The 15,753-nt window shown below is 36.5% G+C and overlaps 1 protein-coding gene across 1 annotated transcript; it reads left to right on the top strand.

Moving 5' to 3' along the window:
- The first annotated feature begins 2,751 nt into the window (after nucleotides 1-2,751).
- On the top strand, nucleotides 2,752-4,781 carry LOC113278706. Its single transcript, XM_026527472.1, has 3 exons — nucleotides 2,752-3,826; nucleotides 4,018-4,502; nucleotides 4,665-4,781. Exons 1-3 carry the CDS (start codon nucleotides 2,752-2,754, stop codon nucleotides 4,779-4,781), a joined length of 1,677 nt encoding a protein of 558 aa, XP_026383257.1.
- Nucleotides 4,782-15,753: the final 10,972 nt, after the last annotated feature.

The raw sequence follows: 15,753 nt of genomic DNA, 5'->3' as shown, positions 1-15,753 counted from the left end.
TAGTAGATCAAAACTATATACTTGATTTCTAGAATACTTACAGCTATGTCTCGGATTAGGATAAAAGTGTGCAGTTGAGCATTAGACTTCACGGCGTTTACCAATTGAATAAGAAGATCTACTGAAGAGATCGGAGGAACTTCATCAACAAAAGGTATATGGAGACTAAAACTTATCTATCACTAAGAAGTCTATTCTATTATATCCATTCTATCTTCTAATGAGACTAACTGTATTTGAAGGAAATACCTCTGAAAAAGAATCTAGGCTTCAAAACTTAATTATGATTGGGAAAACCCTCGTATGACTGGTGAAGATTCATTTGATGAGTTTAATCACAAAGTGTCTGAAATTATTAATACATCATTTGCATTGGGTAAGACTATTCCTGAAAAGGATATTGTGATGAAGATTCTCATATCTCTACCAGCTAGATACAGTTCTAAGAAGCATCCCATCGTTTAAGGAAACAACTTTGAAACACTTTACAGAAATACTCTTGCTGGAAAGCTAAAGATTTTTTTATCTTAAAGGAGTAAAAGAGAAAAATTCCGCGTGTCTTCCAATCCTGTTGTTGCACCTGACGTAAATTCTCTATTTCCTGAATTGATTGATATTAAGGATGAAAATTGTTTTAATTCAACACTTTAACTGTTTGTATAATAGTTACATAAAAAGAAAGTCTCGTAAAAAATCCTCCTTGTCAATCAATGAAATGGATAGGAAAGTTCATAAGTCTTTGCTTTTATGGGCTAAAGTTAAAACTCCTTCTCATTTTACTCCTTTTGATATTTTGTGATAGATCATAAATTCATAATACTCCTCCAAGGCCACAAGCTAGTGTTCATAAATCTGGTACTGAGAATTCCAGCAGAAGATTCAGTTATCAACCAAATTTTAACTCCTGAAGTTCAACAAGTCAGTACTACATCTCAAACAAAGTTTGTGGGAGGGAGATTCAATCTCTTGGACTCAATTGTAAATAATGATCTAGAAGGTAATGAGCAAGAAAAATCAGTTGAATCAGTAATTTTAGAAGTTCCTCAAATATTGAAGATTGTTGAAGATAATAATTTACAAAATAGCAGTGTGAAATTTGTCAGTGGATCAAATGGTATTGTCTCTAATACCCCAATCCAAATTACTTCATGGTCAAAAGTAGTGGAGAAATAAAATGTCACCTCATCATCTGATAATGCTTCTACTTCAACAAATGTTTATGACAGAATAAAGGTTAATGCTCTAGCACCATTAAACAACAAATATAACTTTAGAAAGAATCCTGGTAATGGAGGTACCAGGAATCCGCCACCTAAATAATGAAGATAAGTTTTTGGAATATATGGGGCCTTAAAAGAGTAAGGGCTCAAGATAAACTTTGGTCTTTAGTAAATCAGTTTAATCCTTCTTTAGTCTGGGTTGCAGAACCTAAAATAAATTGTAGTCCTTCTTTTTGCAACAAACTGAATCTCCCAAGAATGCAAAGTATGGTGATTCATAACTCAATTTTAGATAATAAAGGAAACATTTGGTTGTTTTGGAATAAAAACTTAACTCAACCTCAAGTTATTTCAGTTTATAGTCAAATGATTATTGTCAGTGTTGGTGATGTTTTAGTATCAGGTGTTCATGCTCATGTCAAAGTTACTCAAAGAAGATTTCTTTGGTCTGAAATAGAGATGATAAATGCTCTAAATAAACCTTGGATTTTATTGGGTGACTTCAATGCAGTATTAAGTCTTGAAGAAAAAGTTGGTGGCAAACTTCCAAATAGAACTCCAATGTTGGAATTCAATGATTGCTTAAATAATTGTGAACTACTCCAAGCTCCTAGAACTGGTTTACAATTTACATGGTCTAATTGTCAACATGGAAGTAGAAGAATTCTTTTCAACTTAGATAGAGTTGTTTTTAATCAAAAGTGGTTGCAAATTTATAGTGACTGGGGTTATAAAGTGTCATGATCCTACAAGTTACTTCACCTTAAACTGTAATTTGAATTCATTTTTACTGTGGGGGGAAACTTGAGTCAGTTAGGGGAGTAATTAACATTAGGTTACTTAAATTATTTCCTAGGAACAAGTGTTATGCTTGATGCAATCCTAACTGTTGGATGCAGTTATCAGGATTGGTCCTTTAAGAACCAATTATTGTACTCAGGTGAATTCAGTTGATGAAAATCAATTTGCTTTCAATTCTTTGAAGGTTAGGCTCTGCTTACAGAGAGAAAACAGCTTGCTGCTAATTATTTACATTGATTCATCTTGTAGTTGTATCTAGATACTCTACAATTGGTATCAGCCTTTATCCTGGAATCTGTTATCATGGCTAACAAAGAGAAACTACAAGAACTTACCACCACCATTAATCAAAATTCTACTTCTATTATCGAAATCAAAGACGACATGGGATCTATCAAAGGCGAAATTAGCTCCTTACAGACTTATGTTGCTGATTTAGATTTCAAACTTTCTTCTATCTTCGATCTACTTTCTACTATTCAGCAGCAAGGTTCAAATCGAACTCCAGATACGCAGTCATATGGGGCTCCTCCACCTTCTCCGAGCGGCATCTTTGATGACATCAATCAACTTATCAAGAATTTTCGTCATCCTCCTTCTAGTAAATTCACTCGTACCCCAAAGGTAGATTTTCCTAGATTCAATGTTACAAACCCTCGTGACTGGGTTCTTAAATGTGAACGCTAGCTATTTTCACCTTCATAACTTCCCTGAAGAAGAACGTGTTGATATGGCTGCCATACACTTCGATTCTCAGGTTGATCCCTGGTATCTCAACTATCAACAAGGAAGTTTTAATAAATTGTCCCAAACAAGCACATTAGAAGACTATTATGATAAATGGGAACATTATAAGAGCTACACGGTAGCTAACAATCCAGCTCTTCATGAGAGTTTTTATACACTGAGTTTCATTAGAGGGTTGAATAAGGAAATACGTATTGTTGTGAAAATGTTTAAACCAGCTGATACTTCCACAGCTTTTTATCTGGCTAGATTACAGCAAGCTTCACTACATCCACAACCTAAACCATTCAAATCATTCCCTAGACCATTTACACCTACACTGTTATCTGTTTCACACCCTCCCTCTACTATCAAACCATTTTTCTCTTCTCCTTCTACATCCTTCAAATGCACAGGTACTTCACCACCACCTATTGTAACACACCCACTCACCCCAACAAAACATTCACCAGATTCCACTCTTCCTCCTGTGAAACGATTAACCCATACTCAAATGCAAGTTCGCAAGGACAAAGGGTTGTGCTATAATTCTGACGAATTCTATAGACATGGTCATAAATGCAAAACTCAACAGTTGTTCATGTTGATTGCTGATGATGAACAAGATGAGCAAGGAGACTTGTACAATGATGAAGTTAGTGATGCATCTCATTCGGGTGGAGACTCCCCAATTGAGATTTCCTTACATGCCTTAACATGGACCACTACTCATGAGACAATCAAGATATATGGTCATCTTAACAAGCATCATGTGACTGTTCTTATTGATACAGGCAGTACACATAGCTTTATTGATGCAACATTGATTTCGAAGTTGGGTCTACATGTATCTCCTACTGGACACATGCTGGTTACAGTTGCAAATGGGGATAACACAATAAGTCAAGGCATCTGTCACAACCTCACTTGGGAGATGCAAGGCTATCAATTTTCAGCTAACTTACGGGCCTTACCTTTAGGTGGATGTGACATTGTATTGGGAGATGACTGGCTTCGCCAACTTGGTGATGTTCTTTTCAACTTTGCTCTCTTGTGCATTTCCTTTCTTCACCAGGGCAGTAAGATCACTCTATAGGGTACTCATTGTAAACCCTCTCATAGCTTAATTAGTGGTTCTTCTCTTATGAAATTTCTTAATCAAAACACACCCACCATTATTGGCCAATTTTTTTCTATATAATCTACTCCCATCATTCTACCCCCACTTGCAATTTCCACACTTTGGATACCTTTGTTGATATTTTCACAGAGCCAACTGGCCTTCCTCCATCTAGACCCCTTGATCATAAAATACCTCTCAAAACTGGCTCAAAACCTACTTCTCAACGGCCTTATAAATGCCCCTACATTCATAAGTCTTTATTTGAATCCTTAGTTTCTGAAATGTTATCCAATGGTATCATCCAAAAGAGCCATAGTCCATTTGCTGCTCCTATCCTCTTAGTCAAAAAGAAGGATGGCACTTGGCGTTTTTGTGTTGATTATCGCAAACTGAATGACATTGCAGTTAAAGATAAATTCCCAATACCACTTATTGAGGAACTTTTAGATGAGTTGAATGGGTCTGTAGTATTTTCCAAGATTGATCTGCGTTCAGGTTATTATCAAATACGGCTTTATGCACCTGACATCTACAAAACTGCTTTTCGCACCCACCACGACCATTTTGAGTTCAGGGTAATGTCATTTGGGCTTACTAACGCCCCTGCAACTTTCCAGACCCTCATTAATGAGGTATTTCAGCCATAGCTATGCAAATTTGTGCTTGTGTTTTTCGATGATATTTTGATATACAATCCTTCTATAGAAGCCCATCTGGAGCACCTTCAGCTCACATTATCTTTATTAAGCAAACATTCTCTATTCGCCAAGATGTCTGAATGTGCTTTTGCTTAGCCACAGCTAGAATACCTTGGTCATATTATCTCTGCAAGTGGTGTTCCTGCTGACCCTGAAAAGATTGCAACCATGGTCAATTGGCCAAAAACTCAAACCATTAAACAACTCCGATGATTCTTGGGTCTTACGGGTTACTACAGAAAGTCCATCCAACACTATGGAACCATTGCTAGGCCACTCACTGATATGCTAAAGAAGGACTCGTTCCCTTGGTCTGATAATGCCACTCAAGCTTTCACTGCACTCAAGCAAGCCATGACTTCTGCACCTGTCTTAGCCCTGCCATACTTTTCTCAGCCATTTGCACTTGAAACTGATGCATGTTCAAGGGGGGTTGGAGCTTTACTTATGCAGCATAATAGGCAATTGCCTTCCTCAGTAAGCCATTGGTCCCTAAAACACTAGCTCTATCTACATATGATAAAGAATTCTTAGCCATTGTCATGGCTGTTCAAAGGTGGAAGCATTACTTGGGAAGTCAACAATTCATTATCCATACTGACCACCAAAGTTTAAAGTATTTGATGGACCAAAAGTTATCTACTGCATTACAGCAAAAATGGCTTGTCAAGCTCATGGGTTTCGATTATGTCATCAAGTACAAGCAAGGCATGGAAAACAAAGAAGCTGATGCACTGTCAAGACTCCCTACAGCTTCTTGCTCTACAATATCCTTATCTCAACCACAATGGATGTAGGACATTCACTCTAGTTATGAGTCTGACTCTTCAGCACAACAGCTCATTACTCAGCTACTTCTCACTTCACCTCAGGGGCATTATTCTTATTCCCAGGGCATCATCAAATTCAAGGGAATACTTTATATTGGTGCAGGTACTTCTCTCAGATCTTCTATTCTCCATTCCTTGCATGCTTCTTCAATAGGGGGCCATTCTGGCATTACTAGTACCTATCACAGAGCTAAGGCTTCATTTTTCTGGCCCAATATGAAAAGAGACACAATTCAATTTGTCACCACTTGTGATGTCTGCCAATGTCATAAAGGTGAAAATACACTTCCAGGAGGGCTATTTCAACCTCTTCCTATACCTGACACTGTATGGCAACATATCTCTATTGACTTCATTGAAGGACTGTCATTGTCATACAAAAAGAATGTTATTTTGGTGGTTGTAGACTGATTGAATAAATATAGTCATTTCATTCCTCTTGGCCATCCATTCACTGCTATTACAGTTGCTAAGGAATTTCTCTCCCAAGTATTCAAGCTCCATGGCCTTCCTAGCTCTATTGTCAGTGATAGAGACAAGATTTTCATCAGTCAGTTCTGGCAGGCTCTTTTTAAGTCTCTATGCACCACCTTGAAGCTCAGTACTGCATACCATCCTCAAACTGATGGTTATACTGAAAGAACTAATCAGTGTGTTGAGCAATATTTGAGATGCATGACAAGCTCTCACCCTAAGCAATGGGTCCATTGATTAGCCTTGGTTGAGTGGTGGTTTAACACCAACTATCACACAAGTTTGAAGATGTCCCCATTCCAATCCTTATATGGTTATGCTCCACCTCATCTGATATTTCCTATTCCTGCAACTACTTCTATGGAAACTGTAGAAAACTATTTGCAGAAAGAGATCTTATGCTCCAACTTTTAAAGGATGAACTCTCCAAAGCTGAACACAGAATGAAGTATTTTGCTGATCAAAAGAGATCTGATAGAGAATTCACGGTGGGAAATCTATTTTTTTTAAAGCTACAACCATACATGCAGACATCAATGGCTATAAGGAAGAATTTCAAGTTGTCTGCAAAGTACTTTGGCCTCTTTGAAGTTATCCAGAGAATTGGAGTTGTTGCTTACAAGCTTAAACTTCCCTTGGGTTCTAGAATCCATCCAGTTTTCCATGTCTCTCAATTAAAGAAGAAGATGGGAGCACATGATGCCTTATCACCCCACTTACCATTGGTAGATCATGCAGGTCAGTTTATGGTGGAACCTGTAGTTGTTTTAGATACTAGAGTTACACTCAGGGGTACTTCCCAGTTTAAACAGATTTTGATACAATGGTGCAACTCAGCTCAGGAGGATGCTACTTGGGTAGATGCTGCTCACATCAAGGATCAATTTCCAGATTTTATCCTTGAGGAAAAGGATGTTTAAATGGGAGGGGAAATGTCATGATCTTACAAGTTACTTCACCTTAAAATGTAATTTGAATTCATTTTTAATGTGTGGGGCAACTTGAGTCAGTCAGGGGTGTAATTAGCATTAGGTTACTTGAATTATTTCCTAGGAACAAGTGTTATGCTTGATGCAATCCTAACTGTTGGATGCAGTTATCAGGATTGGTCCTTTAAGAACCAATTATTGTACTCAGGTGAATTCAGTTAATGAAAATCAATTTTCTTTCATTTCTTTGAAGGTTAGGCTCTGCTTGCAGAGAGAAAGCAGCTTGCTGTTAATTATTTCCATTGATTCATCTTGTAGTTGTATCTAGATAATCCACATAAAGTTGGATTGAGAATAGTATTAGATCATGCTCCTTTCTTGGGTGGTTGTGCAAGCATACCTAAACCTACAAATATTCCCAGAAAATTTCAGAAGATGTGGATCAGCCATCCAAATTTTTCACAAGTTGTTAAAGACTGCTGGAATATTCATGTAGAAGGTAATCCTGCATATAAATTTATGCACAAATTGAAGGAACTTAAAAAGGTACTAAATGAGTGGAATTGGAGTGTATTTGGAGATGTGAAAGTTAAAATACAAGAAGTTAAAAGAGAAAGTTAAAGCTGTAATACTATTATCTGATTCAAATCCAGCTAACACTGAATTGCTTGATCAACTTGTTCAAGCTCAAAATGAGCATGCTAATAGAGAAACACAACAAAGTACATTATTGAGGCAAAAACCCAGGGTCAAATTGATAACTGAAGGTTCTTCTAATACAAATTTCTTTCACACAGTCATGCAGATTAAAAACTCTAGAAACTTAATTAGTGAACTTGAAGATGCAGATGGAAATGTGTTGGCTGATCAAAACCAAATTGCAGATTCTTTAATAAATCATTTTCAAAAAAAGTTTCAATATCAACCTGTTCAAATTGTTGAAGAATTATTGGATGTTATTCCTAATGTGATTACAAAAGAAGATCAAACTAAATTGGATGCTATTCCAAGTGATGAAGAGATAAATAACATTGTTTTTCTATGGATCCAGAGAGTGCACCAGGACCTGATGGATTTTCAGGAATTTTTTATAGAAGTTGTTGGGATATAATTCAAACTGATCTTGTAAATGATATCCAATTCTGCTGGAGGAAAAAATTCATTCTAAAGGGGATGAATTCAAAATTCTTAGTATTGCTACCAAAAACTCAAGGAGCAAGAACTGCAAACCAATTTAGACCCATTGGTCTAAGTAATGTCATATTCAATATTTTCACAAAAATAATTACATCAAGAATGAGTCATCTTATGGAGAAGTTGATATCACCTCAGCAAGGTGCCTACATCAAAGGCAGAAGTATTCATGAGCAGGTTTTGTTAGCTTCAGAGTTAGTAAATGAAATGAAATTTAAAAGAAGAGGTGGCAATGTTGGAATCAAACTGGACATATCTCAAGCATATGACTCGGTTAGCTGGGAGTTTTTGATCAAAGTATTACAGAAGTATGGCTTTTCTTCTAACTGGTGTTCATGGTTAATTACTTTGCTTGAATCATCTAAGCTCTCTGTAATGGTAAATGGTGGTCCATGTGGATTTTTCTCAGTTGGGAGAGGTTTAAAGCAAGGGGATCCTTTGTCCCCAATACTCTTTGTCTTGATGGAAGATGTGTTGAGTAGAAACATTTCAGCTCTAGTATATAAAGGTAAAATCCAAGCAATGGTAATCAAAAAGGGGATACATTCAACCCATTTTTTTTACAGATGATGTCTTCATCTTTTGTAATGGTGCAAAGAAGAGTATTTCAAGCTTACTTTAATTGCTAGACGAATATCAAGCTAGTTCAGTTCAAATCATCAATAAAGCTAAAAGTAAGTGTTTTGTAGATGGTGCATCTCAACTAAGGAAGCAGATAATCAGTGAAGCAGTTAACATGGAATTATCAAATTTCCCTGATAAATACTTGGGTGTTCTTCTTGCTCCTGGTAAAATCGCTTCTGCAATGGTGTGGTCAATTGTTGAAATATTGCAGAGTAAATTAGCTGCATGGAAAGGTAAAATGCTATCCTTCAGTGACAGATTGGTTTTAGTCAAACAGGTTTTATGCAGTGTGCCCATATACAACATGTCCATCTACAAATGGCCATCTTCTGTCATTAAAGTATGTGAAAAACTCATAAGGAACTTTCTATGGACTGCTGACAGTGATTCAAAAAAATATAAAACTCTAGCTTGGAGAAAGTTTTGCACCCCTTATGAAGAAGGTGGTCTTGGCATTAGAAGGCTTGAAGTTATCAATAAATCTCTTTTGACGAAAATGATGTGGAGGATTTTAAATTCAAAAGAAGAATGGGCTTTATTTTTTCATGCAAAATTCCAGGACAAGCAGGGGCAATGGACCACTAATTGGAAGCAATCATCTGTATAGAAGGGATTAAAATGGGCTTGGGATTATCTCAGAGAAGATGTTAGGTGGTGTATTGGTAATGGAACTCAAATCTCAGTCTGGAATGTCAAGAAAAACATTGGCATGAAAGTCAATAAATTACTGCAGAACAACAAATGGGTTATACCAGATGAAATTAAAAAATTTATTTCTATAAATGTATTGCCTGATTTTAGTGGTGGAAAGGATCAAAGAATATGGGGTGCAGATAGAAATGGAAAATTTGTTACTAAGATTGCAGTAGAGAAGATTGGAGCTAAAGAACCACCTCTTGCATGGACTAAATTTATTTGGCAGGCTTTCTTACATCCTGGAATTTCCTGTAATATTTGGAAACTGCAGCAGGGCATATATGTTGATGATGAAATTATGAAATAAAGGGGCTTTGAAATGGCATCAGCATGTTGCATCTGTATGGAGGAGCAAGACAGTATGGATCATACTCTCTGGAAATGTAAGTTCGGCATTTCTATATGGAACTGGTTAAATGAAATTTTTGCTTTCAAAAATCCATCTTCTTTTGAAGATATTTACAAGGCTTCTAAAAATAAAAGTCCTCCGGTAAAAGAAATTTGGCTTACTGGTTCTTGTGCTAACTTAAGAGAGTTATGTTTCCAAAGAAATGAGAAGTTATTTGAAGAAAAGAAGCCTAATATCAATAGATTTAAAAGCAGAATTTTTCAGCTAGTTTATGAGGGTGGTTATAGAATGAAAGGTAACAGATGGGGTAAAAACTATGACAGTCAGATTATCTCCTTTTTCATGCTTGGTGTTAGAAATATTAAGTACAGTGGGATTACAGAATGCTACTGGAAGTCTCCAGCAAGTGGGTATACTCTCTTCTGTTGTGATGGCTCATCATTTTGAAATCCAGGTTCTGCAGGTTTTGGAATTATTGCAAGGGATAATGAATGTCAGGTGATAGGTACTCTAATTGGTGGACTTGGTATTACCACTAATTTCATAGCTGAGGTATATGCAATCTTGTGTCCCTTAGAATGGGCAGTGTGCTTGAACTGCAAAAAGATAATTGTTCAATCTGATTCTCTATCTGTAATCAATTTATTTAAACAATGAAATGTGCCTTGGTTCATTAGATCAAGATGGGTGGAAGTATTACAGGGATTTGAAGATATTCAGTTCTATCAAGTTTTCAGAGAAGTCAATTTCTCTACTGAAAATTTAGCCAAAAAAGGTGCAAGACTGAATGCTGGTGAAAGAATTGTACATATGAGAATACCTTCATTTCTCAAAAGGATTGAAATGCCAGGAGTGGTTTATCACATATTTCACTAAGTCTGCTTCAAAAAATGTTGTGTTATAGCTAGTATCAGTAAGCTTTTTTCTGTTGTAATTTGAGTTTTCTTAAGTCAGTCCTGTAATTTTGTGGCTTTTTCCTTTTTTCAATAAAAATATATGACTCAGCAAAAAAAAAGATAGGAAAGTTCACAAAGACTATGATGTTGGAACTTGTTCCAAGTGCTGCGGATACGGTCATCATATCTCTGTTTGTCCCAATAAGGAGTTCAGTGAGAAAACCAAAGCATGGATGGAAACTCTTGACTACTGTCCCGAGGAAGAAGCCTATGAAAGTTCTTTCACATATATTTTTGATAATCACACTTGTCTCTCTAACAGCTCTGATTATTCCATGATAAACAATCTTACTTCCTCAGAAGAAAAATTGATCTCTTGACCGAAGATTTGTGTTCGATGAATATTATGTTTCAACTGGAGAAGGAATCATGGATTAAAAGAATTGAAAATCTGGAATGTCAACTGGAAAACTTAAGACAAGAAAATACAATATCTCGCGGTTGTGATCACAAGAAGAAGGATCGATTTTTTTCGAAAAATTCTTTTAAAATCAATCAGCATGTTACTCCTAAAAATATGTCACAGTCAAACTCTTCTTGTAAAGAAAAAAACCTGATAAAGTACAAGGACACAACAGATCCTCCTAAGTCTTCCTTGTGTAAAAACCAGGATCGCCTAAAGTTGGATTGCACATCAACGACAAAGGTTCTTTAAAAGTATTCTTCTAATACTTTACTATATCAGAAGAAGATAATAAAATCTCATAAGAAATTAACACCACTTTCGAAGATGATGTTCGGTCATAGTCTGCAAAAATCGATAAGCAAAGCAAAGCGTGCAAAATGTTTTGGGAAAATAAGATATCCTCTATTGGCCATTTTTGTATGATGAATAATCATAGACAAGGAACAGGGAAAACACCTTTTCCTCTTGAGAAACCTCATGATCCTTCATTTGATGGGAGAAATTACATTTTGTAATAGTTTCTAAGGTTTTTTTTTCTGCCCCTGGATAAGAACCAAAACCTCAAAGAGGGGTGAGAAAGGTTGTTCCTAGAGTATCATGCTTGTTAAGCTATTTTCTGTGAATCTGATCTCATGACTAACTTGTTTTTGGTTTTTCTTTCTTGTTCTCTAAATTCGTTTATTTAGCTAAGAACCTTTTTCATGTGATTTTGTTCGTGAATATAACATGCACGTGTCCTGGGTATGTGTACGAATTTGCTTGACATAATTTGTCTGACAAGGCATATCTGGGTATCCAAAATATTTTTAGGGTTTTTGTTAGAGCATAACTCGGTCAACCTCGCATGCGTTGCTATCTCAAGCATGTTTTTCAATGCTAGTGATCAAAACTATAAGTCTTGATTTCTAGCCTACATATCTAAGTCTCAGACTAGGATATAAAAGTGTAGTTGAGCTCAAGGACTTCATGGCGATTCATCATACAACGACGAAGATCTATACAAGGAACCGTGGAACTTCATCAACAAAAAGGTATGTGGAGACTTGAACTTATCTATCACTCAAAAGTCTATCTCTTCTGTCTCCTACTTCTTATGAGACAAAAGTCGTATGGTATATAGACTAGATCGTACACATTTGATATTTCGAGTTGAGCATTCATTGCATATCTTTTATCTCGAAATCGTGCGTTGGTAAAGCGTTTCGCTTTGATCAAGTTTATCTTTACCTAGTGACGAAAGTCATGAAAAGTTTCAATAATTGCTCTGACGTGAATCGGTCTGTGAATAACGGCTACATAGCGTCCTCTGAGAATGTCTCAATGATTGAAATGAGAGGTTAGATTACATAACCATGTATTCCTTGAACCGAAGTTTTCGAACTTTGTTGATCAAGAGAAATCAGGAGGATTGTGGAATTGGCTTTCCAAGTCCGTGAACTGTCGGAAGTTCTCGACCGAGAATTTCTGTTGGGTTTTTACAAAACTCGTTTGTGTGCTAAGTCCGCGAACTCAGTCCGCGAAACCAGTCAGCGAACTGGCGGAAGTTCTCTTTCCGAGAATTTCTGTTGAGTTTGGAAAACTCAACCGATTAACTTAAGTCCACGAACTTGTTTGTGAACTTAAGAGGTTATGATCTAAAGATGTGCTCTGAACATGAAACATTAAATTACTAAGGAATGCTTTATGTAAACCGTGGCTATAATGTTCATGAGCCGATTCAATCGAATCGAATCATCTTTGTTTCAATCGTGTCTTGTGTAGTTACATAAGATCTCATAGCAATTGAAAAACTCTTTAACTAGTTCATTTGAGTCGATTGAACTAGTTATGGTGAAGAAGAACCAGGTTAATATGAAATGCTCATATGGTTAACCTTTTGGGTTACTATGTTGAACCAACATACACGTACACCTTTGGGCATGGTTTTCACAAACCCAGTAAACGTCTACCCGAATGTGTGTGACAAGCTAAGTTTTCGATCTAACGGTTGAGAAATATTAGCTTGAATCTAAATCAGGTTTTCATCTAACGGTGAATAAGGATTGCATTGTAACTAAGGAAAAACCCTGATTTGGAGGCTATATAAAGGAGACATATAGCATTATGCAAAACTAATCCCCACACGTCTGTGTGCTATTAGTGCGCCTGCTAGAGTCGATCTCCATTAACCTTTGATTTTCTTCTCTAAAATCAGGTTAACGACTTAAAAACTTCATTGGAATTGTGAAGCCAGATCGATACTACTTTATCGTAGTTGTGTGATCTGATCTTGCATCTTCTATCGTCCGAGTACATCGTGAGAGTTCTCCGATAGGCAAGATAAAGAAGTCACAAACATCTTCGTATCACTGTTTGTGATTCCTTGACAATCCGCTTATGTAGTCAGGAAGGATTGTAGAGAGGTGATTGATTAATCTAGGCTGTTCTTCGGGAATATAAGACCGGATTATCAATTGGTTCATGTTACGTTTATTTTATATCTAAACACGGAACAAAACCTAGGGTTTATCTGTGGGAGACAGATTTATCCTCTTATATACTTTTCTGTGTGAGACAGATCTGTTTATTATCAAGTGTGTGATTTTGGGTTACATCAACTCCTTGTTGTGGGTGAGATCAGCTAAGGGAATCAAGTGCGCAGTATCCTGCTGGGATCAGAGGCGTATGAGTACAACTGTACCTTGGATCGGTGGGAGACTGATTGGGGTTCAACTATAGTCCAGTCCGAAGTTAGCTTGGAGTAGGCTAGTGTCTGTAGCGGCTTACTATAGTGTGTATTCAATCTGGACTAGGTCCCGGGGTTTTTCTGCATTTGCGGTTTCCTCGTTAACAAAATTTCTGGTGTCTGTGTTATTTCTTTTCCACATTATATTTTATATAATTGAAATAATATAGGTTTTGCGTTCGTGATCATCAATTGGAGATCCAACCTTTGGTTGTTGATTGATATTGATTGATCCTTGGACATTGGTTTTTGGTACCGTCCAAGTATTACTTGTATTTGATAAAGACTCGCTATTGTTTTTATCTTGAGTAAAAATCAAATCAAGAGAGAGATATTAACTCCTTGAGATACTTTTATCTAGATTGAGTCTGAATGTCTAGTTGATTCTCTAGCAAAGTATTTCGGAGTTAGTCCATACAGATTGCTAAGAAAAATATTGGGTGGTGTTGTTAGACCCCTGCTTTTTCAATTGGTATCAGAGCAGGCAAACACATTAAAGACCTTATAAGTCTGTGTTTGTAAGCGATCTGACTCTATGGACAGTACTGCTATATCAATAAATGCACCACCAGATCCAGGGATTTCAGAATTCTCTTCCATGAATAATTTAATTAAATATGTAGAAGAAATTCTATCTAAACCTCCACCAGGTTTAAAATCCCCTGAAATATTTTCAGGGCTTGAAAAGAAGCTTGAGAGTTTATCTCTTGATGTTGAGTTATACCTCCAGAAAGAGCAAGAATCTCTTGACAGGCTAAATTAAGTTATGATGAATAATATTTATGTTGAGGTTGATATTGATGTTGATTTACTAATCAGTGAGACCAATGCTCCTCCTCTGCGTAATCCAATTAGTTGCAACAAACTAAACGAATTACGAGAGGAGTTTAAATCTCAGACATCTGAGTGTATCACCTCAAAGCATGAATTGATTCGTTGCTCAATTCCTGATACTTCATATCAAGATAGTAGTATTTCCTTCTTTTATGAAGAAGCTAGGATGTCTCTGTTTATCAAAAGAGTTTCCCCTCGCAGTACTAAAACTATCTGCAGAAACTGTTTTTTATAAGTTGGAAAACAAGAAATCAGAAACACAAATGCTTTTGGGTTCTCTTGAAGTTCTTTGATAGACTTATAAAAACAGTTCCTTGGGTGTTTCTCAACACTACAAGATGTAAGAGTTGCTGGAAAGAAACTCTCTCTTGGTGCCATGGTGAACAAGACAATTTTCATCTCAACATAACTTGTTTGTGTTGAAAGTGCATCCTCACCAAGGAATGCCCTGTTACGGTAAAGGAAGCACGAGAATTGGGGCACACAGATTGTGTTTAGTAAGGTTGTAGAATTCGATTGAATTCTTATAAAAAGGTATGTCTATAAACTTGAGAAATATTTGTTTTTTTACTTGCTTAAGTACTTATTATGATCCATGTACCTTTCTTATCGTTCATTTCTACCTAACTTGATCCGTGTTTAAGGTTCTTATATGTTTAGGTTTGAAAATAACTGTTCGGGATGTTTGGACTCATGGTACACATTCCAGGGATGCATACCATCATTTAAAATCAAAATCTAGGGGTTTATGTTCGCAAACCCAGTCTTCAAACTTCGTTTGTCATGAAAATTCATTTGCAAACCCGTATGCATACTTGACGTCGATATTCGGTAAACTTGTCTTGGCCGTAACTTCTTCGTCCGAACTCAGAATTAACTCATTCATTTTGAATTCTCTTCCTCTTTGAATCCTCTTCAAAATGGAGATGATAATTATTGATTTTGGATGAGTTAAGATTGGTATTTGTCCTGTCTCTTGTGTTTTGAGTGTTTTGCTCCATTTCGTCGCACTTGTTCCACTTCTCTTGGATTTGGGAACTTGAATTCTTGGAGTAATACTCTTCTAAGCTAATTTATAGCTTTTACTAGAATGTTGTTGGTGAATCACAAAGAAGGAAGTTCAATAATGGAAATTAGTACGCATTGCTATGGAATTCTTGAATGTTCA

This window comes from Papaver somniferum, chromosome 5 (assembly GCF_003573695.1).
Source record: "Papaver somniferum cultivar HN1 chromosome 5, ASM357369v1, whole genome shotgun sequence".
Lineage (NCBI taxonomy): Eukaryota > Viridiplantae > Streptophyta > Magnoliopsida > Ranunculales > Papaveraceae > Papaver > Papaver somniferum.
Note: the sequence above shows the minus strand (reverse complement) of the source record. Positions and strands in the feature narration are given on the sequence as shown.

Bases quoted from the DNA above. Each gene is read 5' to 3' on its own strand.
- LOC113278706 (XM_026527472.1), top strand. From the start codon at position 2,752: ATGGCTGCCATACACTTCGATTCTCAGGTTGATCCCTGGTATCTCAAC. The intron at 3,827-4,017 runs GTAAGATCACTC...ATATTTTCACAG, and splicing joins TTCCTTTCTTCACCAGGGCA to AGCCAACTGGCCTTCCTCCA. The intron at 4,503-4,664 runs GTATTTCAGCCA...GCTTTTGCTTAG, and splicing joins TCCAGACCCTCATTAATGAG to CCACAGCTAGAATACCTTGG.